The sequence below is a fragment of the Salvelinus namaycush genome, chromosome 7, assembly GCF_016432855.1.
Source record: "Salvelinus namaycush isolate Seneca chromosome 7, SaNama_1.0, whole genome shotgun sequence".
NCBI classification, from domain to species: Eukaryota; Metazoa; Chordata; class Actinopteri; order Salmoniformes; family Salmonidae; genus Salvelinus; species Salvelinus namaycush.
Genome location: NC_052313.1, coordinates 13,603,767 through 13,629,672, shown reverse-complemented (window position 1 = coordinate 13,629,672; position 25,906 = coordinate 13,603,767). Strand labels below are relative to the sequence as shown.

General features: G+C 44.9%; 2 protein-coding genes across 5 annotated transcripts in view; both read left to right on the top strand.

Moving 5' to 3' along the window:
- Window positions 1-14,788, top strand: part of LOC120050998 (LIM zinc-binding domain-containing Nebulette-like) — a 112,612-nt gene extending 97,824 nt beyond the window's left edge. The window contains exons 5-8 of the mRNA XM_038997567.1: window positions 10,790-10,967; window positions 11,412-11,504; window positions 12,477-12,598; window positions 12,846-14,788. Coding sequence (XP_038853495.1) covers window positions 10,790-10,967; window positions 11,412-11,504; window positions 12,477-12,598; window positions 12,846-13,022 — 570 coding nt within the window. The 3' untranslated portion in view covers window positions 13,023-14,788. The remainder of the gene's footprint in view (window positions 1-10,789; window positions 10,968-11,411; window positions 11,505-12,476; window positions 12,599-12,845) is intronic.
- A 4,670-nt stretch (window positions 14,789-19,458) lies between these two features.
- Window positions 19,459-25,142, top strand: LOC120050997 (translocon-associated protein subunit alpha-like). 4 transcript variants are annotated; one of them, XM_038997563.1, is made up of 9 exons: window positions 19,459-19,619; window positions 20,433-20,566; window positions 20,675-20,768; window positions 21,115-21,377; window positions 21,673-21,749; window positions 21,890-21,968; window positions 22,706-22,799; window positions 23,311-23,325; window positions 23,764-25,142. In XM_038997563.1, the coding sequence occupies exons 1-9, from the start codon at window positions 19,550-19,552 to the stop codon at window positions 23,829-23,831; spliced, it is 894 nt and encodes a 297-aa protein (XP_038853491.1). In that variant the 5' UTR covers window positions 19,459-19,549; the 3' UTR covers window positions 23,832-25,142. The 4 variants fall into 4 exon arrangements, with proteins under 4 accessions (XP_038853491.1, XP_038853490.1, XP_038853493.1 ...); XM_038997562.1 differs by having other exon boundaries at window positions 20,675-20,774; XM_038997565.1 differs by lacking the exon at window positions 23,311-23,325.
- Window positions 25,143-25,906: the final 764 nt, after the last annotated feature.

Below are 25,906 nucleotides of genomic sequence, written 5' to 3'. Positions count from 1 at the left end.
TCCAGCATCTTCACAAGGTCCTTTGCTGTTGTTCTGGGATTGATTTGCACTTTTTGCACCAAAGTACATTCATCTCTAGGAGACAGAACACATCTCCTTCCTGAGCGGTATGACGGTTGCGTGGTCCCATGGTGTTTATACTTGCGTACTATTGTTTGTACAGATGAACGTGGTACATTCAGGCATTTGGAAATTGCTCCCAAGGATGAAGCAGACTTGTGGAGGTCTACAATTTTTTTTCTGAGGTCTTGGCTGATTTCTTTGGATTTTCCAATGATGTCAAGCAGAGGCACTGAGTTTGAAGGTAGGCCTTGAAATACATCCACAGGTACACCTTCAATTGACTCAAATAATGTCAATTAGCCTATCAGAAGCTTCTAAAGCCATGACATAATTTTCTGGAATTTTCCAAGCTGTTTAAAGGCACAGTCAACTTAGTGTATGTAAACTTCTGACCCAATGCAATTGTGAGACAGTGAATTATAAGTGAAATAATCTGTCTGTAAACAATTGTTGGAAAAATTACTTGTGTCATGCACGAAGTAGATGTCCTAACCAACTTGCCAAAACTATAGTTTGTTAACAAGAAAGTTGTGAAGTGGTTGAAAAACGAGTTTTAATGACTCCAACTTAAGTGTATGTAAACTTCCCGACTTCAACTGTATACCCTTTTCACACTATTGCACCGGCCCAAACTGTACTGTGCTGACTCTGACTTTCTTCCCACATTGTCCTTTCCAACACAGTTCTGGCCATTATGGTGGATGCGTAACCTGGGGCATGTTCAGGAGGACGCAACTTTCAGATAGAAAAAAGCTATGTAAAACAGTCATGTTTTTCTACATGCCTCTCTGACATGTAGAATAAGGAATCACGCCGGCTCTATTTGTAGCATTTCTATCTGCAACGTTCAACAACATTTGGCTACTGAATGTGGCAGCTCAGCTGTGCTTGGCTCAGTAGTGGGGTATTACAGTACACTCCTCAAATGTCCCTTCAGAAACAGCCTGTAAATGGAACCTCAATGGGACACCCCCCTCAGCTCCTCTCCCGTCTCCTGGGTTTGTTCCATTGAGGTTCCTATGTTTTATTGCTTTCAACGTGCACTTAGCTAAAATTCAGGCTGCCGTGTTAGCAGTTTCCATGGGAACCTTTTAAAGGCAAATGGAGGGTTTGGTTGAAACTAAAGAGAGTGGGGCCCTTTGGATGAGAAGCTGTAGCCTGCGCTGTGAGGATGAAAGTTCCCATGTCAGAAGTCTTAGGATTTGAGAACAGATTTGTGGTGTATTTAACAGGGTGGGTGTTAATGTCATCTCAATTCAGTCAATTCAGGAGGTGAATTGACATTTGAAAGCATCCTCAGTAAAAACAATGGGCCATTTTTGTTGACTTGAATTAAAACGGGAATTGACCCCAAGCCAGTTGTACCACTCCCGTGGGGATGAGTGAGGTGAATCCTCTGTTTACCTCACAGAATCCTCACATTGCTTCCTCGTCCATGCCTTGCACCCCACCGCATGTGAAGGACAACACTCATTTCAGGAAGGTTTCTATCTGTGTTTGTTTGTTCTCTACAGGTGAAGTATAAGACCAACCAGAACCAGGTGATCGAGGGATCCGTGGACCTGCCCAACCTACTACAGCTGAAACACGCTCTACACGCCAGCAAGCTGCAGAGCAACGTAATGTTTCCCTCTCCCTGATACAGATCAGAACGTCTAGTAACCCTCCTACAGAGCCGATGGATATGCACTATGCAGGCTTTTGATCCAGCCCGGCTCTAACATACACCTGTCCTCTGTCTATTCAGGTAGAGTACAAGAAGAAGTACGAGCAGTCTAAGGGACACTACCATATAGCACTGGACACAGCAGAACAGCTCCACCACAGGGAGAATGCGGTACTGCACAGCCAGGTGGGTATAGTAAGAGACTCCTCACGCTGTGGTCTATACTACCATGGGGTTTACTGAAACAATGTTTCAACGCTGAGGGTCAAAACATCTAAATGAGCCTGAGGTGGAACGGCGTGGATCTCCAGTATGATCTCCCGGATGTTTTTTTAAAAGATAACTGGCCTGTGTGGCTCTGTTGGATAAGCGGGGCCTTAGCAGCAAGGTTGTAGGTTCACCTCCTGCAGTGATCACATACACACACAAAAAATGTATGCACTCACTGTACTGTAAGGTACATATATTATAACTCCCATGCACGTTATCGATCGTCAATATGTCTGCCTCTTGTGGTTTAATGGATGTGCTTCCCTAACAGGTGAAATACAAGGAAGAGTATGAGAGAAACAAAGGCAAGTCCCAGATGGAGTTTGTGGACACACAGTCTTACAGAGTGTCCAAGGAGGCTCAGAAAATGCAAAGTGAGGTGGGTGACACACCTGCCTTTACTGTAATGATGTAACATGCTGAAGTGTGTGTGTGTGTGTGTGTGTGCGTGCGTGCGTGCGTGCGTGCGTGCGTGCGTGCGTGCGTGCGTGCGTGCGTGCGTGCGTGCGTGCGTGCGTGCGTGCGTGCGTGCGTGCGTGGTAATGACAGAAGGATGATGGCGTGCCTTTTTCTTCCCACTGACATCAGAGAGAGTACAGGAAAGAATATGATGGCCACATCCGGGGCAAGGCCCTAGTGGACGTTGACCTGACCCCTGGATACCTGACTGCCCGCCATGCCAGCAACATCCTGAGTGAGGTCTGTGCCAACATAGCCCTCTATGATATTTTAAAGGGATACTTCATTTCAAAATCAAATGTCTCTATACTTCAAATGTGGTCTTAAGTCTATGGTCTGAGTCCATTTTGCCATCTGCTGATATGCACCATCTACACATACATTCAGTTAGAATTGAAAAACATTTGCTTGATTGGGAATGTCCATTCTAGTAATGATATTTATATGGCTGGTGCCTACAGAAGGAGTACAGGAGGGAAGGACTGGAGGTGAAGGGGAGGGGGCTCTCAGGGCTGGGATTGGAGGACACACCAGACCTCATACGGGCTAAAAACGCCAGCCACATCCTCAATGAGGTACAGTTTTGCTTCTATACTCATCTTTCACTTTCACAGTTTTTTTACTTCTTGGAATTTTCACACACACTTTTGTGATGCACAATATCACACCATCATTACATTATGTGAGAATTAAGCAGTGTTGAATCTTTTCCCTCTAGAAAGAGTACCGCAAGGACCTGCAGAATGACATCATGGGTAAAGGCATGGAGATCAGTGGTGACGTGTTGGAGATGCAGAGGGCCAAGAAGGCCACAGAGTTAACCAGCCAGGTAGGGCCCAACCCATACCACTAGTTAACCAGCCAGGTAGGGCCCAACCCATACCACTAGTTAACCAGCCAGGTAGGGCCCAACCCATACCACTAGTTAACCAGCCAGGTAGGGCCCAACCCATACCACTAGTTAACCAGCCAGGTAGGGCCCAACCCATACCACTAGTTAACCAGCCAGGTAGGGCCCAACCCATACCACTAGTTAACCAGACAGGTAGGGCCCAACCCATACCACTAGTTAACCAGCCAGGTAGGGCCCAACCCATACCACTAGTTAACCAGCCAGGTAGGGCCCAACCCATACCGCTAGTTAACCAGCCAGGTAGGGCCCAACCCATACCACTAGTTAACCAGCCAGGTAGGGCCCAACCCATACCACTAGTTAACCAGCCAGGTAGGGCCCAACCCATACCACTAGTTAACCAGCCAGGTAGGGCCCAACCCATACCACTAGTTAACCAGCCAGGTAGGGCCCAACCCATACCACTAGTTAACCAGCCAGGTAGGGCCCAACCCATACCACTAGTTAACCAGCCAGGTAGGGCCCAACCCATACCACTAGTTAACCAGCCAGGTAGGGCCCAACCCATACCACTAGTTAACCAGCCAGGTAGGGCCCAACCCATACCACTAGTTAACCAGCCAGGTAGGGCCCAACCCATACCACTAGTTAACCAGCCAGGTAGGGCCCAACCCATACCACTAGTTAACCAGCCAGGTAGGGCCCAACCCATACCACTAGTTAACCAGCCAGGTAGGGCCCAACCCATACCACTAGTTAACCAGCCAGGTAGGGCCCAACCCATACCACTAGTTAACCAGCCAGGTAGGGCCCAACCCATACCACTAGTTAACCAGCCAGGTAGGGCCCAACCCATACCACTAGTTAACCAGCCAGGTAGGGCCCAACCCATACCACTAGTTAACCAGCAAGGTAGGGCCCAACCCATACCACTAGTTAACCAGCCAGGTAGGGCCCAACCCATACCACTAGTTAACCAGCCAGGTAGGGCCCAACCCATACCACTAGTTAACCAGCCAGGTAGGGCCCAACCCATACCACTAGTTAACCAGCCAGGTAGGGCCCAACCCATACCACTAGTTAACCAGCCAGGTAGGGCCCAACCCATACCACTAGTTAACCAGCCAGGTAGGGCCCAACCCATACCACTAGTTAACCAGCCAGGTAGGGCCCAACCCATACCACTAGTTAACCAGCCAGGTAGGGCCCAACCCATACCACTAGTTAACCAGCCAGGTAGGGCCCAACCCATACCACTAGTTAACCAGCCAGGTAGGGCCCAACCCATACCACTAGTTAACCAGACAGGTAGGGCCCAACCCATACCACTAGTTAACCAGCCAGGTAGGGCCCAACCCATACCACTAGTTAACCAGCCAGGTAGGGCCCAACCCATACCACTAGTTAACCAGCCAGGTAGGGCCCAACCCATACCACTAGTTAACCAGCCAGGTAGGGCCCAACCCATACCACTAGTTAACCAGCCAGGTAGGGCCCAACCCATACCACTAGTTAACCAGCCAGGTAGGGCCCAACCCATACCACTAGTTAACCAGCCAGGTAGGGCCCAACCCATACCACTAGTTAACCAGCCAGGTAGGGCCCAACCCATACCACTAGTTAACCAGCCAGGTAGGGCCCAACCCATACCACTAGTTAACCAGCCAGGTAGGGCCCAACCCATACCACTAGTTAACCAGCCAGGTAGGGCCCAACCCATACCACTAGTTAACCAGCCAGGTAGGGCCCAACCCATACCACTAGTTAACCAGCCAGGTAGGGCCCAACCCATACCACTAGTTAACCAGCCAGGTAGGGCCCAACCCATACCACTAGTTAACCAGCCAGGTAGGGCCCAACCCATACCACTAGTTAACCAGCCAGGTAGGGCCCAACCCATACCACTAGTTAACCAGCCAGGTAGGGCCCAACCCATACCACTAGTTAACCAGCCAGGTAGGGCCCAACCCATACCACTAGTTAACCAGCCAGGTAGGGCCCAACCCATACCACTAGTTAATCAGCCAGGTAGGGCCCAACCCATACCACTAGTTAACCAGCCAGGTAGGGCCCAACCCATACCACTAGTTAACCAGCCAGGTAGGGCCCAACCCATACCACTAGTTAACCAGACAGGTAGGGCCCAACCCATACCACTAGTTAACCAGCCAGGTAGGGCCCAACCCATACCACTAGTTAACCAGACAGGTAGGGCCCAACCCATACCACTAGTTAACCAGACAGGTAGGGCCCAACCCATACCGCTAGTTAACCAGCCAGGTAGGGCCCAACCCATACCGCTAGTTAACCAGCCAGGTAGGGCCCAACCCATACCGCTAGTTAACCAGCCAGGTAGGGCCCAACCCATACCACTAGTTAACCAGCCAGGTAGGGCCCAACCCATACCACTAGTTAACCAGCCAGGTAGGGCCCAACCCATACCGCTAGTTAACCAGCCAGGTAGGGCCCAACCCATACCACTAGTTAACCAGCCAGGTAGGGCCCAACCCATACCGCTAGTTAACCAGCCAGGTAGGGCCCAACCCATACCACTAGTTAACCAGCCAGGTAGGGCCCAACCCATACCACTAGTTAACCAGCCAGGTAGGGCCCAACCCATACCGCTAGTTAACCAGCCAGGTAGGACCCAACCCATACCGCTAGTTAACCAGCCAGGTAGGACCCAACCCATACCGCTAGTTAACCAGCCAGGTAGGGCCCAACCCATACCGCTAGTTAACCAGCCAGGTAGGGCCCAACCCATACCGCTAGTTAACCAGACAGGTAGGGCCCAACCCATACCTCTAGTTAACCAGCCAGGTAGGGCCCAACCCATACCGCTAGTTAACCAGCCAGGTAGGGCCCAACCCATACCGCTAGTTAACCAGCCAGGTAGGGCCCAACCCATACCGCTAGTTAACCAGCCAGGTAGGGCCCAACCCATACCGCTAGTTAACCAGCCAGGTAGGGCCCAACCCATACCGCTAGTTAACCAGCCAGGTAGGGCCCAACCCATACCGCTAGTTAACCAGCTAGGTAGGGAACCACTCATACCACTAGTTAACCAGCCAGGTAGGGCCCAACCCATACCACTAGTTAACCAGCCAGGTAGGACCCAACCCATACCGCTAGTTAACCAGCCAGGTAGGGCCCAACCCATACCGCTAGTTAACCAGCCAGGTAGGGGCCAACCCATACCGCTAGTTAACCAGACAGGTAGGGCCCAACCCATACCGCTAGTTAACCAGCCAGGTAGGGCCCAACCCATACCGCTAGTTAACCAGCCAGGTAGGGCCCAACCCATACCGCTAGTTAACCAGCCAGGTAGGGCCCAACCCATACCGCTAGTTAACCAGCCAGGTAGGGCCCAACCCATACCACTAGTTAACCAGCCAGGTAGGGCCCAACCCATACCGCTAGTTAACCAGCCAGGTAGGGCCCAACCCATACCGCTAGTTAACCAGCTAGGTAGGGCACCACTCATACCACTAGTTAACCAGCCAGGTAGGGCCCAACCCATACCGCTAGTTAACCAGCCAGGTAGGGCCCAACCCATACCGCTAGTTAACCAGCCAGGTAGGGCCCAACCCATACCGCTAGTTAACCAGCCAGGTAGGGCCCAACCCATACCGCTAGTTAACCAGCTAGGTAGGGCACCACCCATACCACTAGTTAACCAGCCAGGTAGGGCCCAACCCATACCACTAGTTAACCAGCCAGGTAGGGTCCAACCCGTACCACTAGTTAACCAGCCAGGTAGGGCCCAACCCATACCACTAGTTAGGCCCAGCTCCATTTCTCTACCTAGCCCCTACAACTTTGTTCTGCACAGGTAAAAGCATGGAAGCTCTGCTTAGTCTTAATAGGAGTCCAGGTAGTGCCATCATCATATTGCTTACAACTATCCAAAGCCTTTGGTATATGTAGACCCTAGGAGGCTGGTGGGGTGAGTTATAGGAGGATGGGCTCATGGTAATGACTGGAATGCTATAAATGGAATGGCATCAAACACATGGAAACCACGTGTTTGACCCCGTTCCATTAATTCCTTTACAGCCTTTACAATGAACCTCTCCTCCAATAACTGCTCCCACCAGCCTCTTCTGAACTAGAAAGGAGAGACCAAAGGGTTAGAGGCTGAAATGGAACCAGTCACATTTGTCATATTTTAAATTCTCAATATTTCAAATGTGACGCAGCAGTAAAGTATCACATCTGCTTTGTGGCAATTTTTTCCATCTGAGAACACCTGCTCTCTTTTACAGACCTGCCCACAGTAATACTAATCAGCTCCACAGTCATTATAATCAGGTAAAATAACAGGCAGCAGATGGACCTGTCCAGCCTCAGGGCTCCATTACATAACCGCAACACACACAGACAACGTATGGTCCTCCCTCATCACTTATAGATGGGCCTAAGCATCGCCGGTCTGCATCGCTGTCTTATGAAACCACCTCATAAAACATTAATTTTAGAGACTATATTGTGTCTATTTAGTTTCACTCTAAAACAAAACCTTAATTTGAGACCTTGATCGTGTTCATTGGGGCACACAGTAGCAAAACCTCATGCAACAGGAAATGAAAACCAGTGTTTCTGTCATGATGCTTTTAATATCCTGTTGTTGCTAAGCTAACCTAAGTCTGTTAGTGTACTGTAAGTGTTAGTCTGTGTTTGACTTTTTCAGACCTCCTACAAGCAGACAGCCCAGCTGAGGGAGAGCTCGTACGGTACAGTGACAGACACACCAGAACTACTGCATGCCGCCTACATGAAAGATGTCTACAGTCAGGTAGGGCTACCTCTCAGTACTGCATGCCACCATGAGTAGCCCTTTATGTTACACTAATGAATGGGGTATGTGCTTTAATGGAGTGTCAATCTCTCGGCTTTATGCAGAAGAAGTACAAGGATGAAGCAGAGAAGCTGAAGGGTTCGTATGGGTTCGACACCCCCGAGATGGAGAGAGTGAAGAACAACCAGAGGAACATCAGCTCAGTGAGGGACACAGTACACACACACACACACACACTTTTATAACATGCAGTATTATCTGTCCACACAGTTGCCCTTTTGCTCTAAACCTCCAGTGTCAGTACGCTTGGGACTCAAAGCTGCACAGAAGTCTGATGTCTTCTGTCACCGACACGCCAGAAATCATCCTCGCCAGAGAGAACACAAAGAAAATCAGTGATGTAAGATGCAATCCTTTGTTCTACACAACCATGTAAAGTACATATAGTCCTTGGACCTTATGAACTACAGTATGTTGCTGTAGGTTAGACTGTACCTAGATCTGTACCCTAGATCTGTACCTAGATCTGTACCTAGATCTGTTCCTAGATCTGTTCCTAGATCTGTACCTAGATCTGTACCTAGATCTGTTCCTAGATCTGTACCTAGATCTGTTCCTAGATCTGAACGTAGATCTGTATCTAGATCTGAACCTAGATCTGAACCTAGATCTGAACCTAGATCTGTATCTAGATCTGAACCTAGCTCTATTATGTACTTGGCTTTCTTATTTTAACAAGGTCTTCAATATTATGATGAGTGTTGATGGGAATTATTTTTATGACATTTGTACGGTGAGCAAGTTAACAGTGCCGCTGTAAGATTGTGTGACGGCTCTGTTCCATGTCCAGGTGAAATACAGAGAGGGGGTGGGGAGCGGGACGGCAGTCATGGAAACCCTTGACACGGAGAGGGTCCGCAGGAACCAGGAGAACATCAGCTCGGTGAGAACCTTGTCTGACTTTTGACCTCACAGGAAGGGCTTGTTTTGAAAACTGGTTTCATCTGGTTTTGTTTGGGTTTTCTACAGCTTCATTGCTGCAAACTACAAATGACAAACGGCAGACACACTGAACAACCATTTAGTTACTGATACAATGCCTACCATTGAATTTGCTCCTGGCATTACATTTAAACTCCTCAAAAGATAAAGGCCCTTGGTTTGTTATTGAACACTATTTTGGTCTGAAACTCTGTCCTGTCCCGCCTGACACAGACAGCCTTTCACACTGGCCCTGGTCTAGTCTAAGTCATTACAGCCATTAGTGGACCTTGCTGAACAATCCCCCATTGAGGGAGCAGAGCAGACGGGAGGGACACAGGGCCCCAGCCAGGCAGCCCAGGACCTCTGGAGCCATGGCAACTGAACCGGGACACTGTTTTCACCCAGCTGCCAATCACTAATGATACCCAGGAGGCAAAATCTGGCATGGGACGTCATAATAATGTAATATTCTGGTTGTAGAGACAACTCTGACTTGTGAATGTTCTTTAAATGTTGTGTGAATGTCGTGTGACCACAGGTGAAGTATAAAAAGCAGCTGCAGGCCACCAGTGTGGGAGTCACCCCAGAGTTGGAGAGAGTCCGTCAGAACCAGGAGAACATCAGCTCGGCAAGTCACATAGGATGCACCTGAAATGACAACCTATCAGGGGAGGCTGCTGAGGGGAGGATGGCTCATAATAATGACTGAAACGGAGCAAATGGAATGACATCAAACCATTCCACAAATTCCACTCCAGTCATTACCACCGACCCGTTCTCCCCGATTAAGGTGCCACTGATTCTGGTCAGATGAGCTTTCATATCAGGGGCATGAAACTCATTTTGGCCCGTTGGCCGCATCAGGTCTTCACCGAGGTCTGTGGGGCCACACTTAAAATCGATCAGTAACCTCCTGTGCAACATGTATATGGGCTCTGACTGCAAGCAGTGCCCTATGTCGTGGAATGGCACTACATTAGAGATTCAACCAAACCCAGGTGGGAGTGTGCTGGTGAGGATGACCATGCTTATCTTTTGTGTGTTCCAGGTGAAGTACCAGCGCGGGATGAAAGAGATGAAGGGCCGGTCCTGCAACGAGTTGGACACGCCCGAACTAAGGCGTGTCAGGAAGTCCCAGAACGATATCTCCATGGTAGAGCTCAGTTTACCATGGCGGTTGCGTAGACCATGGAGCGAGTTAACACGTGTCAAGCACACTGCGGATGGGACTGCTGCACTTTTAACCCACAGAGCTAAAGAGTTAACAGCATGGCTGTTACCATTCATGAGGGAGGCCTAATGAGCGTGTGTTTGTGAGCGTGTCTGTGAGTGTGTGTTTTACTAATAAAAATATTTTTACATGGTTGCTTGTGTGGAGTTTTTTTGCATACTGACCAAAATGCACCCTTTTCTGTCTGACCAAAATGCACACTGGGTGTGTGTGTGTGTGTGTGTGTGTGTGTGTGTGTGTGTGTGTGTGTGTGTGTGTGTGTGTGTGTGTGTGTGTGTGTGTGTGTGTGTGTGCGCGCATCGGCACATGTGTTTTTGTGCGTTTGACAGACGATTTGCCTGGTGTGACACGATTTCACAAATGTGTTAATGTACATCAATAATGTTCCTCTCATTAAGCTGCCACATAAAACTCTGACTTGTTATCGTGAAGCTGAAAATGTGCCACCCATATTTGCTTTGACAGGCGAAATACCACGAGGACTTTGAGCGGACTAGGGGCCGAGGCTGCACCCCAGTGATGGAGGACCAAAGCATGGAGAGAATGCACCACCGGAACAAGCTGATGATGAGCGAGGCAGCCTACAAGGGAGTGCACCCACAGGTGGTGGAGATGGACAGGAGACCCGGCGGCATCATCGTAGGTGAGCAGCACACAAAATGGCAGGCACCACACGTCCTCAAAAAGGATTTGACCTTAAAGTCAGGGAAATTAATTAATCTAATCTTTGAAGAGTCAGGGGAAATTGTGATGTCTTTTGAACAAAGTTTTTCAATTACATGTGCTGTCTAGTGTCTAGCAATTAGAGGTTGTTTAGTGTCAGTGACAAAATGAATCCAAGCCCAGATGTGTCCACGTTACATTTGTGGAAACAGAAAAGATCCATTGTGACAAGTTTCTCACTCTGCAGACGGAAGCTCCACATTGGACTCTACTCACCTGGCCCGAAACTGTATGTGTTTACTCTCTGTAATCTACATGACTTAAGCTGTGGATTTCTGTTTTCCGTTACTTTGTATTCCTGTGTTCTTCCTGTCTTTTCTCTGTAAGTCTAAATGACCCTTTCCTGACCTTTCCCCTGTCAAAGACCTTAAGGTGTGGCGGACGGACCCAGGCTCCATCTTTGACTTTGACCCTGTGGAGGATAACATTCAGTCTAAAAGTCTTCACAGACTGTCTGGTACTACAAAACCCTACAACATGCTTTCATCTCCCTCCACACTTTCCTGTATCCTCCTCCTGCTCCACTCATCTCTTCTACATTCTACATTCCTTACGTTCTCTGTTTATTTTCTCTCTCCATTGCCTCGCTCTGTTATTTTCCTCACTGTTGTTTTTCCTACTGTCTCTGTCGCCCTCTTGTGGCTGTGCATCAGAGCGTGTGAGCCGCCTCACCCGGCAGCAATCTCAGCAGTCGGTGCACTCGCAGGCCCAGTCAGTGAGTTCACTGGCCTCTGCCTCTGACCTGTGGGACAAAAGCCTGTCTGTCTGCAGCAGCAGCTCCGCACTGCAGTCCCAGGACAGAGGTAGTCAGAGCTCAGTCAGAAAAATTTTAACATATAGACACTTAGAAATTTGATTTTGGAAATATTAGGTCATACAGATGCTTGGATTTGTGAGTCAACACACCAATAACAAGCACGTGCGTACACACACATACGGTGGAAGGAGTAGACATCATTCATTCAGCCATTGACTATCAGTGTGACTCCTGATTCCCCTCTTACCTAACTCCTCTCCCAGCACGTGTCTGACCAACAGAATGCCTCCCTCGCCCTTCACTATACAACCTGACCAACAGCCCACTGACATGAGGTACACAGGAGTCCCTAATCCAATGCTTGAAAGCCTCCTAGGGTTTTGATGATGGTTGTGATGTTTAACTGTTTTAATTTTAACTCTCTCACAGTTTTCTTCCCTGCCCACAGACATACTTAACAGTCAATAACTATTTGATTGATTTCCAGGTCAACTGGGGATGGCATGGTTCCATTTAGATTTCTTTGTGATGTTCTAACAATCACCTAGTATGCGCAGTGTGACTCAAAGGAGATGGTATTCCTGCTCAAAAAAAATCTGTTTTGAGCACTAAATGAAAGGTCTCAAAATGTTGTTATCAATGTCTGTCTTCCTGTCTGTCTTTGACTACAAGCTCCTGTGCTACCTGGGGCGTACCATCAGAGTGCTCAGCAGCAGCAGCATGGGTATGGCTACATGCACCAGACCAGCATGTCCTCTGTGAGGTCTGTGCAGTCCCCTCCATCTGTCACCATGGTGAGTTCCAATGCAAGCAGTCTATTATTGTCGTTTTTTAAAATTCCTACAGGATCTTATTTGTATGCCATGGTCAATTCAATTAGGAAATTATCCAAAATATGCCAGTAAAATATTTGTTAACAAAAAAGAAACCAAAAAATATTCACACAGTCAACTACTTGTGTGCCGTGATATTTATGTTGTACTATTAACGTTGTAGACACAAACCCACATGATTAACATTGTTCCCACTCCTCCCGTTCAGAGAGTGTACCGGGCGCTGTACGACTACTCAGCGCAGGACCACGACGAGGTGTCCTTCCGCGACGGTGACGTCATCGTCAACGCTCAGCCCATCGACGAGGGCTGGATGTACGGCACCGTGCAGAGGACCGGCAAATCAGGCATGCTCCCCGCCAACTACGTGGAGTGCTTCAACTAAGGGATCCATCTCAATAGTCTTCAAGTGGTTTTCTTTCCTCTCCCCTTGTCTCCTCTCCTCCATCTGCACTGATTGAATAGGTGGAAGGGATAAGGTGGATTGGATGCCTACTGGGAAATTGACTTTCACCAGTCCAGTTCTTTTCATGTCAGTACAGATGAAGGAGAGGAGATGAGGAAAGGAGGCTACTCTATAATATTGAGATGCACCCAAGGGCTAGCCTTACCATGGTGTAGGCAGAGTCCATTCCGCAAGTGTCTGTTTTAAGCTTGGTCCTGGAGAGCTGCATCAGTAAGATACATTAATTGAATGGAGTTGTTCAATTTGCCTTGTCTAGACTACAGGCACAAACTATCATAGCCACACTATCCTCTGAAAATTATGTTTAAAGTAATCATGTAATACGTTTTGCTTTTGGTTTCACTTAAGGCATTGGTGGCTTGCCCCACGTGATCAGAGTTCATGAAAATTGTTTATATAATTCAATCAGAGAATTGCAACCCTCAAATAGACAACATTAGCAGACAAAAATACATATTCAATGGAATGCTGTCGAAAACATGTTTCACACAATAGAAAGCACATTTGAATTTGGTTAGGCAGTGCAGTTTCTTTTAGTTTCACACAGTAAACAGTGTTGTGTTGACTTCATGATCCCAAAAGTGCAGTTTTGCAGCACAAGAACAGTAATGTTTTCGACTTATCCTGGAAAAGTGCTTAGCGGGTTTGCTTGAATAGAGCCCAACACAGTCCTCCAGGACCAGAATGGGGCCTTCTTATACTCCTTTGTATTTCATTTCTATTATTATGTTTCGCATTTAGACATCCACACTAACTGTGTTTTATGTACAAAGGAGGGAAGGGGAGAGGGAGTTGAGGAGAAATCTATGTTTCAATAATATCCTGACAGTGATTGCCAGAAAGTTAGCTGTTTAGCTTTTGTTATTTCATTAACACGTCGCTTCGTACTGTTTCTGTCTGATGACATAAGGGTTTGGTTTAAACCAGCTCCACAAGTAAATATAGTTGATACAATCTATAGTCAACGAGTCACACAATCTCACCTCTTTCTGTGATTTTAGTGGATTATCTACATCTCATATACCAGTTAAGCCTCACACAGGCTTTGATTAGATTATGTCCACATAATTTAGAGCTAACTGGCAACATGGTTGTTATATTTTGCTATGTACACAGTTTCAAATAACACCCAAGAATGGTGTATGAAGTTGGATTGCAATCTTGACATTTCTGAACTATTGTGAACAGTATTGTGATGATCCTATTTTACTCTTCAGGATTGCAGACACTAATGACAGTACATGTATTGGTGCATGTTATAAATAGTTTATACTGTAATATCTTGAGGGTGCAAAGATTATTGAATACTAGGCCTACTGTGGCCATTCAATGACATAGTTTCTGGATACATGGTAGCTGGGGATCTCTTTAACATGTTATTGTAGATTACATGTTATCATAGAATGTGGTAGCTAATAAACAGAAATGGCTAAGTTGTAATATTTATTGGCCTTGAAGAGAAAATAATGGGACAGCAAGAAACATCATAGATTTTTTTTGTCCAGTGGTTTATTGCTTCGAGTAGTTCCGTTTTGAAATGTCTCTGTAAAAGAAAATGTTTTACTCAGTTTGTACACCATCACTGAGTTTTAGTGAGATGCCACTTTTTCCTGAGTTAACCATTTGTTTTATTTTTTTGTCATTAACTGCAGTGTCACGTGTGAAAAATAAAAACGCTTTGTCAACAATGATTTTGTATTTGGCTAATTCAAACACCCTTTGAAATTTGTTACAAAGGATTATACATGGTCAGTGCATAAATGTACAATATTAATGTATTGACAAGACCACCATTTGTCTAAGGTTATTGAGCTTGTATGTTGGTAATAGCATGACTTATTCAATCAAATCAAATCAAATTTATTTATATAGCCCTTCGTACATCAGCTGATATCTCAAAGTGCTGTACAGAAACCCAGCCTAAAACCCCAAACAGCAAGCAATGCAGGTGTAGAAGCACGGTGGCTAGGAAAAACTCACTAGAAAGGCCAAAACCTAGGAAGAAACCTAGAGAGGAACCAGGCTATGAGGGGTGGCCAGTCCTCTTCTGGCTGTACCGGGTGGAGATTATAACAGAACATGGCCAAGATGTTCAAATGTTCATAAATGACCAGCATGGTCAAATAATAATAATCACAGTAGTTGTCGAGGGTGCAGCAAGTCAGCACCTCAGGAGTAAATGTCAGTTGGCTTTTCATAGCCGATCATTAAGAGTATCTCTACCGCTCCTGCGGTCTCTAGAGAGTTGAAAACAACAGGTCTGGGACAGGTAGCACATCCGGTGAACAGGTCAGGGTTCCATAGCCACAGGCAGAACAGTTGAAACTGGAGCAGCAGCACGGCCAGGTGGACTGGGGACAGCAAGGAGCTTTTTTTAAATTAAAAAGCTTATTATATTCGCTCGTAAGGCTACACACCCTTTGCACTTCATATTTTGCTGCCTTAAAATTAAATCTATAAAGGGAAAACATATGATTTTATTTCCTACCGATCTACACAACCTACTACACATTTTTAAAGTGAAAGAACAATTATAACATTTTCCAAATGAATGTCTTGATTGTGTATGTCTTCACAGCCCAGAGTTGGAAGCACCTTTGGCAGCCATTAGTTGTGAATAATTTTGAATAAGATTCTACGAACTTTGCACAACTCTTAGGGCAACATACACTGAGTGTACAAAACATTAGCAACATGAAATAGACTGACCAGGTGAATCCAGGTAAAAGCTATGATTCCTTATTGATGTCACTTGTTAAATCCACTTCAACCATTGTAGATGAAGTGGAGGAGAAAGAAGGATTTTTAAGCCTTGAGACAATTGAGACATGAATTGTGTATGTGTGCTATTCAGAGCATGATTGGGCTAGACAAAAGATTTAAGTGCATTTGAACGAGGTATGGTAGTAGGTGACAGACACACCGGTTTGAGTGTGTCAAGAACTGTGACGCTGCTGGAATTTTCACGCTCAACAGCTTGAGCGTGATATATCCCACCCACTGCGCACAGACATCAATTCAAAATCAAATCAAACTTTGTCACATGCGCCGAATACAACAGGTGTAGACCTTACTGTGAAATGCTTACTTACAAGCCCTTAACTAACAGTGCCACTCAAGAAGAGTTAAGAAAATATTTACCTGAATAATAAAAAGTAAAAAACAATAAAAACGAATATATACTGAGTCAGTGTGCAGGGATACAGGTTAGTTGAGGTAATTTGTACATGTAGGTAGGGGTGAAGTGACTATGCATAGATAATAAACAGCGAGTAGCAGCAGTGTACAAAACAAATGGAGGGTTTTCTGGGCTTTCCTCTGACACCGCCTATTATATAGGTCCTGGATGGCATGAAGCTTGGTCCCAGTGATGTACTTGGCCACACGCACTACCTTCTGTTGTGCCTTACGGTCAGATGCCGAGCAGTTGCCATACCAGGCGGTGATGCAACCGGTCAGGATGCTCTCGATGGTGCAACAGTAGAACTTTTTGAGGATCTGGGGACCTATGCCAAATCTTTTCAGTCTCCTGAGGGGGAAAAGGTTTTGTCCTGCCCTCTTCACGACTGTCTTGGTGTATTTGGACCATGATAGTTTGTTGATGATGTGAACACCAAGGAATTTGAAACTCTCGACGCACTCCACTACAGCCCCCGTCGATGTTAATGGGGACCTGTTCGGCCCGCCTTTTCCTGTAGTCCACGATCAGCTCCTTTGTCTTACTCACATTGAGGGAGAAGTTGTTGTCCTGGCACCACACTGCCAGTTCCCTGACCTCCTCCCTATAGGCTGTTGTCGGTGATCAGGCCTACCACTGTTGTGACGTCAGCAAACTTAATGATTGTGTTGGAGTCGTGTTTGTCCAGGATCCAGTTACAGAGGGAGGTATTTAGTCCCAGGGTCCTTAGCTTCGTGATGAGTTTTGTGTGCACTATGGTGTTGAACATTGAGCTGTAGTCAATGAACAGCATTCTCACATAGGTGTTCCTTTTGTCCAGGTGGGAAAGGGCAGTGTGGAGTGCGATTGAGATTGCATCATCCGTGGATCTGTTGGGGTGGTATGCGAATTGGAGTGGGTCTAGGGTATCCGGGAGGATGCTGTTGATGTGAGCCATGACCAGCCTTTCAAAGCACTTCATGGCTACCGACATGAGTGCTACGGGGCGGTAATCATTTAGGCAGGTTACCTTCGCTTCCTAGGGCACAGGGACTATGGTGGTCTGCTTGAAACATGTAGATATTACAGACTCAGGCTTGTAATTATTCCACAAAATACCTTTATGTGGGGAAGAATTGTGCAGTAAACATATTTTCTAGGCCATTAAAGCTTGTTGGTGACACCTAGCCAATTTAGCGGGTAATCTTTCAGGATATAATTACATTTCAGTAAAAATTGAAGACCTCCCAACTTATTAAACACATTATTTGGAATGAAATACCAAATTGATTCAGTATTGACTAAACATCTTTTCATCCAATTGATCTGGAAAGTGGTATTTATGTCAGACCTATTTACTTCCAGACCTCCTTCAGATCTTTTATTAGAGGACTGACTTTTTTAGTTTGTGAGACTTATTTTTCCAGATGAAGTCAAGGTAGAGGGATTTACAAATAAAGATAATGAGGGGTGGACAGAAGCACTCTCCCAAGTATAGAAAGATCCCTTTCTAGCCAATTATTAAATATATTCCTGGTTTTCTTAATTTTAGGAGAGAAATTCATATGTTGTTTGACTAGGTATTTTTGACAGATGTATTCCTAAATATTTAACACAGTCCTTTACAGGAATATTTTATATTTCTTTGTCATCAGTCATAAGATTTCACATTTAGAAACATTCAGTTTTAATCCTGATGCAATAGAGAATGCAGTTATAGCATTAAGGGCGACCTGGTCTTTGTCTCTTAAAAAAAGAGTAGTATCATCAGCCAGTTGGGAAATTTGTATTTCTTTGTTAAAAATGGTTAAGCCATGCAGATTTGCATTATTCAGAATATCAAGAGAGAAGTTCCACAGCCAAAATGAATAACATGCCGAAATTGGGCATTCCTGTCATACACTTCTGTTGATACTGAATCTTTTGGATGTATTAAGGTTTAGTGACACAGAACTATTTACATCTTTGTAAAACATGCAAATTACTTTGATAAAATGTTCACCGAAACCAAAAAGTTTAAGAGACCGAAAGAGAAATGAATGTTCAATTGTGTCAAAGGCTTTACAGAAGTAAAAAAATAAGACAACCGCATCTGAGTCAATTGCATCTGAATAATGGTCCAAGACTGAACGAATGTTAGACCTTATGTGATGGCCCTTCATAAATCCTGTTTGAGTCTCATTTATAATGGCATCTATTCCTTTCTTTAATCTTTTGGCATAAACCAGAGCAATCAATTTGTAATCAATATTTAATAAAGTAATTGGTCTCCAATTGTCAATGACAGAAGGGTCTTTATTAGGCTTCGGAATCAGTGAAATAAGGACCTGTTTCATAGTGGAAACCATTTCACAATTTTCAATGAAATCTTGAAACATATTAAAAATAGGGTCTTCTAGTAACTCCCAAAACTGTCTATAGAATTCAACTGACAGGCCATCAGGGCCAGGTGATTTCCCATTTGTCATTGAATTCAGAGCCTCTCTAATTTCTTCAATAGACACAGGTGAATCGCAAACTGAGTGGAAATCCTCCTCAATTACAGGGACATAATTCTGAATGTGGCAAATGTAGCTTTCACAACCATCTTCCTGAAATTGTGAGTTGTAAAGGTTTTCATAAAAGGAATTGACAAATGTTGATATTGTAATGGGATCTTTGCATAACACGTCATTCATTTTGAGTACAGTTATAGATTTTCTTTTGTAGTTTCTCTTTCAAGTGCAAAAAAATAATGAGTGTTTCTTTACTTCTCTTCAATCCATTTTGCTCTTGATCTTTGCCAGATCTGTGTAAAGCTGTTCTAATTCTAGTAAAGATATAAATACAGACTCTTCTTCTTGAGATAGATGATCTTTTCTTTAGAAAACTGTCAAGCTTTCTCATCAACTATTTTTCTCTAAGGTTCTTTAGGTGCATCAGCTCTTTGACACGTTTAACGGCTACTCAAATCCCATCTACTTCCATGACCCAAGTCTTTTCTTGCAAAAATATCTTTCTCATGTTTCCAATGAGAATAGGATCTTTAAGATCTGTGTTGTTTAATATCCAATATCATCGAGTACCTTTAGATTTTTTAGCAGCTTGTAAATTCAGGGAAATACAATTATGACCAGCCCGGATTCTTATCTCCTCCTTTTCTAATGTCTCTGACGGAGCATGTATATTTTGAATCTAGCACGTTACCCGGATGTGGACATGCGCATTTCAATTTAGCAGTCGGAAGGAGCTGTAAGATTCAGTGAAGCAATATTTCACCGGGAAGGAGGATTACGGATTTCGCTTCAAAATGGTACAATTTCTACCTAAACTGCTTTTGCTGGTATTACTAGCTTTCCCGGCAACGATTATCATGAAAGGTGAGTACCGAACTGGACTTAGGTTAACTAGATGAAGAGAAACAGCATTGGCCATCAGTCACAGTTAGCTACAGTAGCTAGTTAAGTTAGCTTTGGAAGGCCACTCCATGCTCTTGTGCAAATTGTATTTTCTGCTAGTAGGACATTGTAGCTACTGCCTTTGTCAATTAGTAGTTTTATTGATGTTGATACTGGCTACACGTTTTTTTTAGTAACTATTCATTGCAAATGTGATTTAATAGTGAGTCTTGCTTATCCGTAATGGTGTGCTACCTAACTAGACTGACGTGTCCTTCCTTACCAGCTTAACAGTTACTTGCTTTCTGGAACCGTAATTAAGACTCGATTTACGTTTAGATGGAGTTTTTGGCTGATTTGGCTTCCAGGGCCATTTCGCCTATAAACAGATAATGTAAGTTCCTTGGACAATAAGGAGTAACGTTAGGCTCCTTTACGCCCATTATTGGGCTAGGAGAAGCAGCCTCAGAACTTGGCCACAGAAGCCCTCTATTGTTGGCAAAGCCTGGCAATCATATCAGTGTTTTTGCTTTAGTGTCTTAGAAGCTTACGATATGAAACAGAAGAACAAAAAATGTAATTACGTTTGTTAAGCCTAGGGCCTGTAACTGTAATGAATACAATATTTGTTCAAACTCAGTTTTAATCCCTTGATACAATATTAACTATGTAACTAAGCGCCCTGGTGTGAAAATAATAATAATAATAATAGATTTTATTTTGACACAAGTTTGTTTTCCCAAAACATTTATTTGGTGAGATTTTAATCAATGTACTTCCTTACAATCAATCCAGGGCCATTGGTGGCAGCCCAGGATGCTACTGAGGATGAGGAGGCAGCTGATGAAGATGCTGTGGATGATGTTGATGTGAACACAGAGGATGAGGATGATGAGGCCGAAGTTGAAGATGATGAAAACACGGAATTGGTAAGAGATTAGGCTACTTTTGGCCGCCTCCTTAGTTTTTTTTAACATGGGCCCTATCAGTCCTTGCTTTTTTCATCTAAAAAATAGTGTCTAATTTTGATATTTTAGACGGAAGAAAAAGAAGAGGAGGAGGAAGCTGTAGGAGGAGAAGTGAATGCCTCCCCCAATGCTGACACCACCATCCTCTTTGTCAAGGGAGACGGTAGGGGTACGGGCACAGATTGGGGCTTGTCTCAACATATCTATCTGCATGTTGAATTTGCACTTCATTTTTGTCATTATGATGGTTTTGAACTGTGTTTTTTCACTTTAATGCTAAGACTGACTTGTATTTGGAGATGGATTTACTTAGCTACGATGCTTAGTCTATAATATGTTGTTTCAACCTCCATATTTGAGTGCATTTATTGCAAAGAACAAGTATGTGCTAAATGACTTGAATGAAAATGAATTCTTAATATTCTGACAAGCCTGTGTATGCTTCAAATTCCCCATCACGCCACCACTCATAGTCTTTTGTTGTTCTTCCTCCTGGCGTTTGACTCCAGACTTCCCAGCCAACGACATTGTGAAGTTCCTGATGGGCTTCACCAACAAGGGCAGTGACAACTTTGTGGTGGAGTCCCTGGACGCATCCTTTCGCTACCCACAGGACTTCCAGTTCTACATCCAGAACTTCACAGCCCTGCAGCTGGGCATAGTGGTGCCAGCTGGGCGCCAGGCCACCTTCGAGTACTCCTTCATCCCAGCCGAGCCCATGGGCGGGCGCCCCTTCGGCCTGGTCATCAACCTCAACTACAAAGACAGCAACGTGAGTGGGCCTCAGCTTAGTCAGCCATTTTTTGTCTTTTTCACAAATGATTGCATGTCAAGAATGGTCATGGGTTTGGTTTCTCAGTTTCCTTATCTATATTTCATCAGGCAATTGTTTTTATATTAGGAAATTAGTTTAACTCATGGTGTGTGGATGAAGTCTTCCCACTATTTGCATGCGAGGTTAAACTTTCAGATTAACCCGGAGAAGATAGAGGGGTCGTAGTTCACCAGCTGGAGGTGATATCTGATCCTCTCGCTCTCTCATACCTCTCTCTCTCTCTCTCTTTCAGGGTAACACATTCCAGGATGCTGTGTTCAACCAGACAGTGACCATCACCGAGAGAGAGGATGGACTGGATGGAGAGACGTGAGGCCATATGAACTAGCCCTGTGTTGGAAGACATTCAGAAGTGCTAAATGAAACCATTCTATTGGAGATGGCTGCCATACCAGGGGTCTGTATTGGTGCAGCGTGTCTTAACTCTTCTCTCTCTTCTGTATCCTCAGGATCTTCATGTATGTGTTCCTGTCTGGTCTGGGCCTGCTAGTGGTGGTAGGCCTTCATCAGCTGCTGGAGTCCAGAAAGGTAAAGCTACAATGCCCATGCCACTGGAGGCAGGAGACGGAAAGACAATGAATTAAGCATATCATTCCTTTGTTTGTGTTATTTCCTCGATAATGATACGAAGACCGAAAGAGAGAGATGTACTACTGCTGAGGCAATGCTCCTTGACAAGATTTGCATAGAATATTCAGCACTAAGTGTCACCTAATGCAGAGATGACAGTAGATAGCAGTCCAGAGAGAAATTAATTAGGAGATGTCTGTTCATATTCAACGGTGGGATTCTCTCAGTTCAGATGGTTGTTATTTGATGAGTTGATGTTCTTTCAGGATGAGCACAATGTGTGCCAGAAAAGGATTTGAGATAATACACCAGTTTTCTGATGAACATTGAGGTAGACAGGGAAAGAGGGAGACTCTAAGTGCCAATTTACGACTTTTGGCGAGTTCAGTTTCAGCTATTTAGTGCTCCACCACTACTACTACTACTACTACTGGGTCAAAAATGAAGAAAAAAAGACTGTTGAAAAGGTTATGGGGGTGGTGGATGGTTTTGAGGATTGTGTTTCAATGTTGAATGGAGGAAGTTAAAGTCTCTAACCCACGCTAGAGCATTTCAGAAGACTGAGGGGAAAATGCTGAAAAAGGGTTTATGATATACAAGATCGTTTTAGGGTTTGGTTTCTGTAGAAGTCTAGTGGAAGTCAGTTTAGTAACTTCCTTTTGTCCTCTCCCCCCCCCCCCCCCCCCCCCGTGCAGAGGAGGAGACCAGCTGCCAAGGTGGAGATGGGCACGTCCAGCCACAACGACGTGGACATGAGCTGGATTCCCCAGGAGACCCTCAATCAGATCAGTAAGTCCTCACTACAACACTCAACATTATGCTACCTAGTGGCCACGGGCGAGCTAGCTGTTTATCCTAGCCATTAACCAAAGGACATTATGCTAGCTAGTAGCCACGGGGAAGCTAGCTGTTTATGCTAGCCATTAGCTCCAGGGGTGCCAGCACCTTCAACAGCTCTGCCTAGGTTACTAATATTGTAAAGTGGGTCTAACTTAGATTGGCCTGCTTGAGTACAAGTTCAAAATCTGTTTAAGTGACTGTCTCATGAAATGTGTGTTTAAGAGGACAGAAGTAACACACATCCTAGCTGCTATGCCCCCTCCTTGCTATGTTCCTCTCTATAGCTTTATAACGTTGCAGTGTTTCATCGATGCCTGTTGTCTTCTCTGGGTGTATTTAGCTAAAGGCTCTTGAGTTTTCTGTGTTTGGCTGGTGTTTCAAAACGACCTGTTCTCTCTCTGAGCATGGGGTCATTCACACTTTTCTCTCTCTCTCCCTCTCTTCTTCCTTGCGTCTTCAGTGCAGAGTCGGCGAGGTGAGGCTTCCGTTTCTCTCAGGAGCGAGCAGTAGTAGAGTAGTGGTTGAGCAAAATTCTTACGTTTCCTCTGAATCATCAGTGAATGTAATTATTAGTGCTTCTGAATATGCAATCTCAATCATTGGTTCATGTTAGCCTTGGGTGTAACAGCTATGGTCACTGACTTCAATCCCTAGCTCCTACCCTGAGATACTCCTTATAGGTCTGAAAGGATCAGTTGGATATAAGCAATAGGGTAATAGGAACGAGGTCTGTGGAGCTTCAACCATATTGCTTAAACTCATCCGATCCTTAAAGATCTACAAGGTGCGGCTAGTTGTTGATTTTAGACTTGGCCTATGAAAAAAGTATTTGTTGATCTGCTTATCTGATCCAAAGAGTGACGTCTAAAAACATTTCCAAACATTTCCTAAAACTCTCCTCTCGTTTCCCTAGACAAGGCCTCCCCCAAACGGTCTCCCCGCAAGAGGACACAAAAGCGTACGGCTGGTTCGGACGAGTGACCAGGCCCCTGTCCAGTTCTGTCACTCGCGCTTGGCACCTGACACAGCCATACCTCCCCTAGCCAGCCGTGGAAAAGCAACAGTCTTCTCTCACCACGGAACCAAGTGCCGTCCTCTTCACAAGAGACTGGTTTCTACCACTAAACTAGACAAAACATCACAACAAACGGTCCCATTTGTTAATTATTCTGTCAAAAGAAGCGTTATCACAGAGGTGTTGTGATGAAGAAACATTTATTGCAGTTTGAGTGTGCTTTTGCAAAGATGCATGTCTTGAAGCATAGGGAGGATTGAGATGGAAGTGGTTGGTTTTAGAGCTGGGTAAATGATAGTGGGAGATGATACAGTTCAGGGTTTTTGTTCTAGGTTTCTGTTTTGTTGCGACTGCCTTGTCATAATTTTTCGCCTGTGAATATCTTTTGAGGCAGAATAGTGATTGTTAATTTTGGTATCCTGGAAAACCATAACACACCCTTTTTACTTGTTTTATGTTTTGCACCGTTTAATATCTGCACATTTGGGTTTCTGTCACGTTGTCCTCTGCATGGTGGCACAGAGGAGGCCTGGCTTCAAGTCTTGTTATTGGTAGTGCACTGCAACGTTCAACCATCTTTGATGATTCTGTGAGCATAATGAGGATATGGTGAACTGTCATAGTTTTCCCTCAATGTGCCTTCTTTTTTCTTTTTTACATTTGCATTCTTCATATTCCCAAAATCGATTTACGTCAAGTACAAGGATGATTTCAGGATTAGATTTTTTAACTTTTGTAAGACCGCAATCTGAATAAAGGTCCAGCACTGGTGTACTGTATCTACTGGGGAATACATATGAGTGAACTGCAAAGATAATTTATTCCTGGCTAATGGGTTTTTATACTGTATTTCTTGACTTGTCTGGGATTACTACTTGTGCATTTTAGAGGCACAGTACATTTACTACTGTACTACTGCCTGTTCATAGTAACTTGAGAGGGACTTTGGGCTAACTGTTAGGCACTGACTCAGTTAGGCAATTAAATGGTCTCTGGATTGTCAAATATATGTAAACAAAACATTTTTGCAATTAAATCACACCCCCCCCCCAAATGTATTTACTGTTTAATATCCTTCTCATGACATCTTTCACTGAGCTTTTTAATGACCATTTGAGAATGGATGGATCCCAAGTAGATTTTTTTGTCTGTGATATTGTCGCCAACTTGAATGATTATTTGTTTTTTCTCTGCCGAGTATGTAAGTGAAGTGTTCAGTTTGGAGACTGGTACATCTTGATGTAGAAAACAGAAAAATTAAAGTGGAGATGAGAGTATGCTATGTTGGATTTTATTTACTACAGTGTGAACAAATACATATGTTATGTCTTGCTCCCAGACAAATTAACAACTTCTTTGCGTGCTTTGAGGACAATACAGTGCCACCGACACGGCCCGCTACCAAAGACTGGGCTCTCCTTCTCCATGGCCGACGTGAGTAAAACATTTAAACGTGTTAACCCTCGCAAGGCTGCCGGCCCAGACGGCATCCCTAGCCGAGTCCTCAGAGAATGCGCAGACCAGCTGGCTGGTGTTTACGGACGTATTCAATCTCTCCCTATCCCAGTCTGCTGTCCCCACATGCTTCAAGATGGCCACCATTGTTCCTGTTCCCAAGAAGACTAATGTAACTGAACTAAATGACTATCGCCCCGCCCCGTAACACTCACTTCTGTAATCATGAAGTGCTTTGAGAGACTAGTCAAGGATCATATCACCTCCACCCTACTTGTCACCCTAGACCCACTCCAATTTGCATAACGCCCCAATAGGTCCAGAGATGATGCAATCGCCATCACACTGCCCCATCCCATCTGGACAAGAGGAATACCTATGTAAGAATGCTGTTCATTGACTACAGCTCAGCATTCAACACCATAGTACCCTCCAAACTTATCATTAAGCTTGAGACCCTGGGTCTCGACCCCGCCTTGTGCAACTGGGTCCTGGATTTCCTGACGGGCCGCCCCCAGGTGGTGAAGGTAGGAAACAACATCTCCACTCTGCTGGTCCTCAACACTGGGGCCCCACAAGGGTGCGT

Bases quoted from the DNA above. Each gene is read 5' to 3' on its own strand.
- LOC120050997 (XM_038997562.1), top strand. From the start codon at position 19,550: ATGGTACAATTTCTACCTAAACTGCTTTTGCTGGTATTACTAGCTTTC. The intron at 20,775-21,114 runs GTACGGGCACAG...GTTTGACTCCAG, and splicing joins TGTCAAGGGAGACGGTAGGG to ACTTCCCAGCCAACGACATT. The intron at 21,969-22,705 runs GTAAAGCTACAA...CCCCCCGTGCAG, and splicing joins AGCTGCTGGAGTCCAGAAAG to AGGAGGAGACCAGCTGCCAA.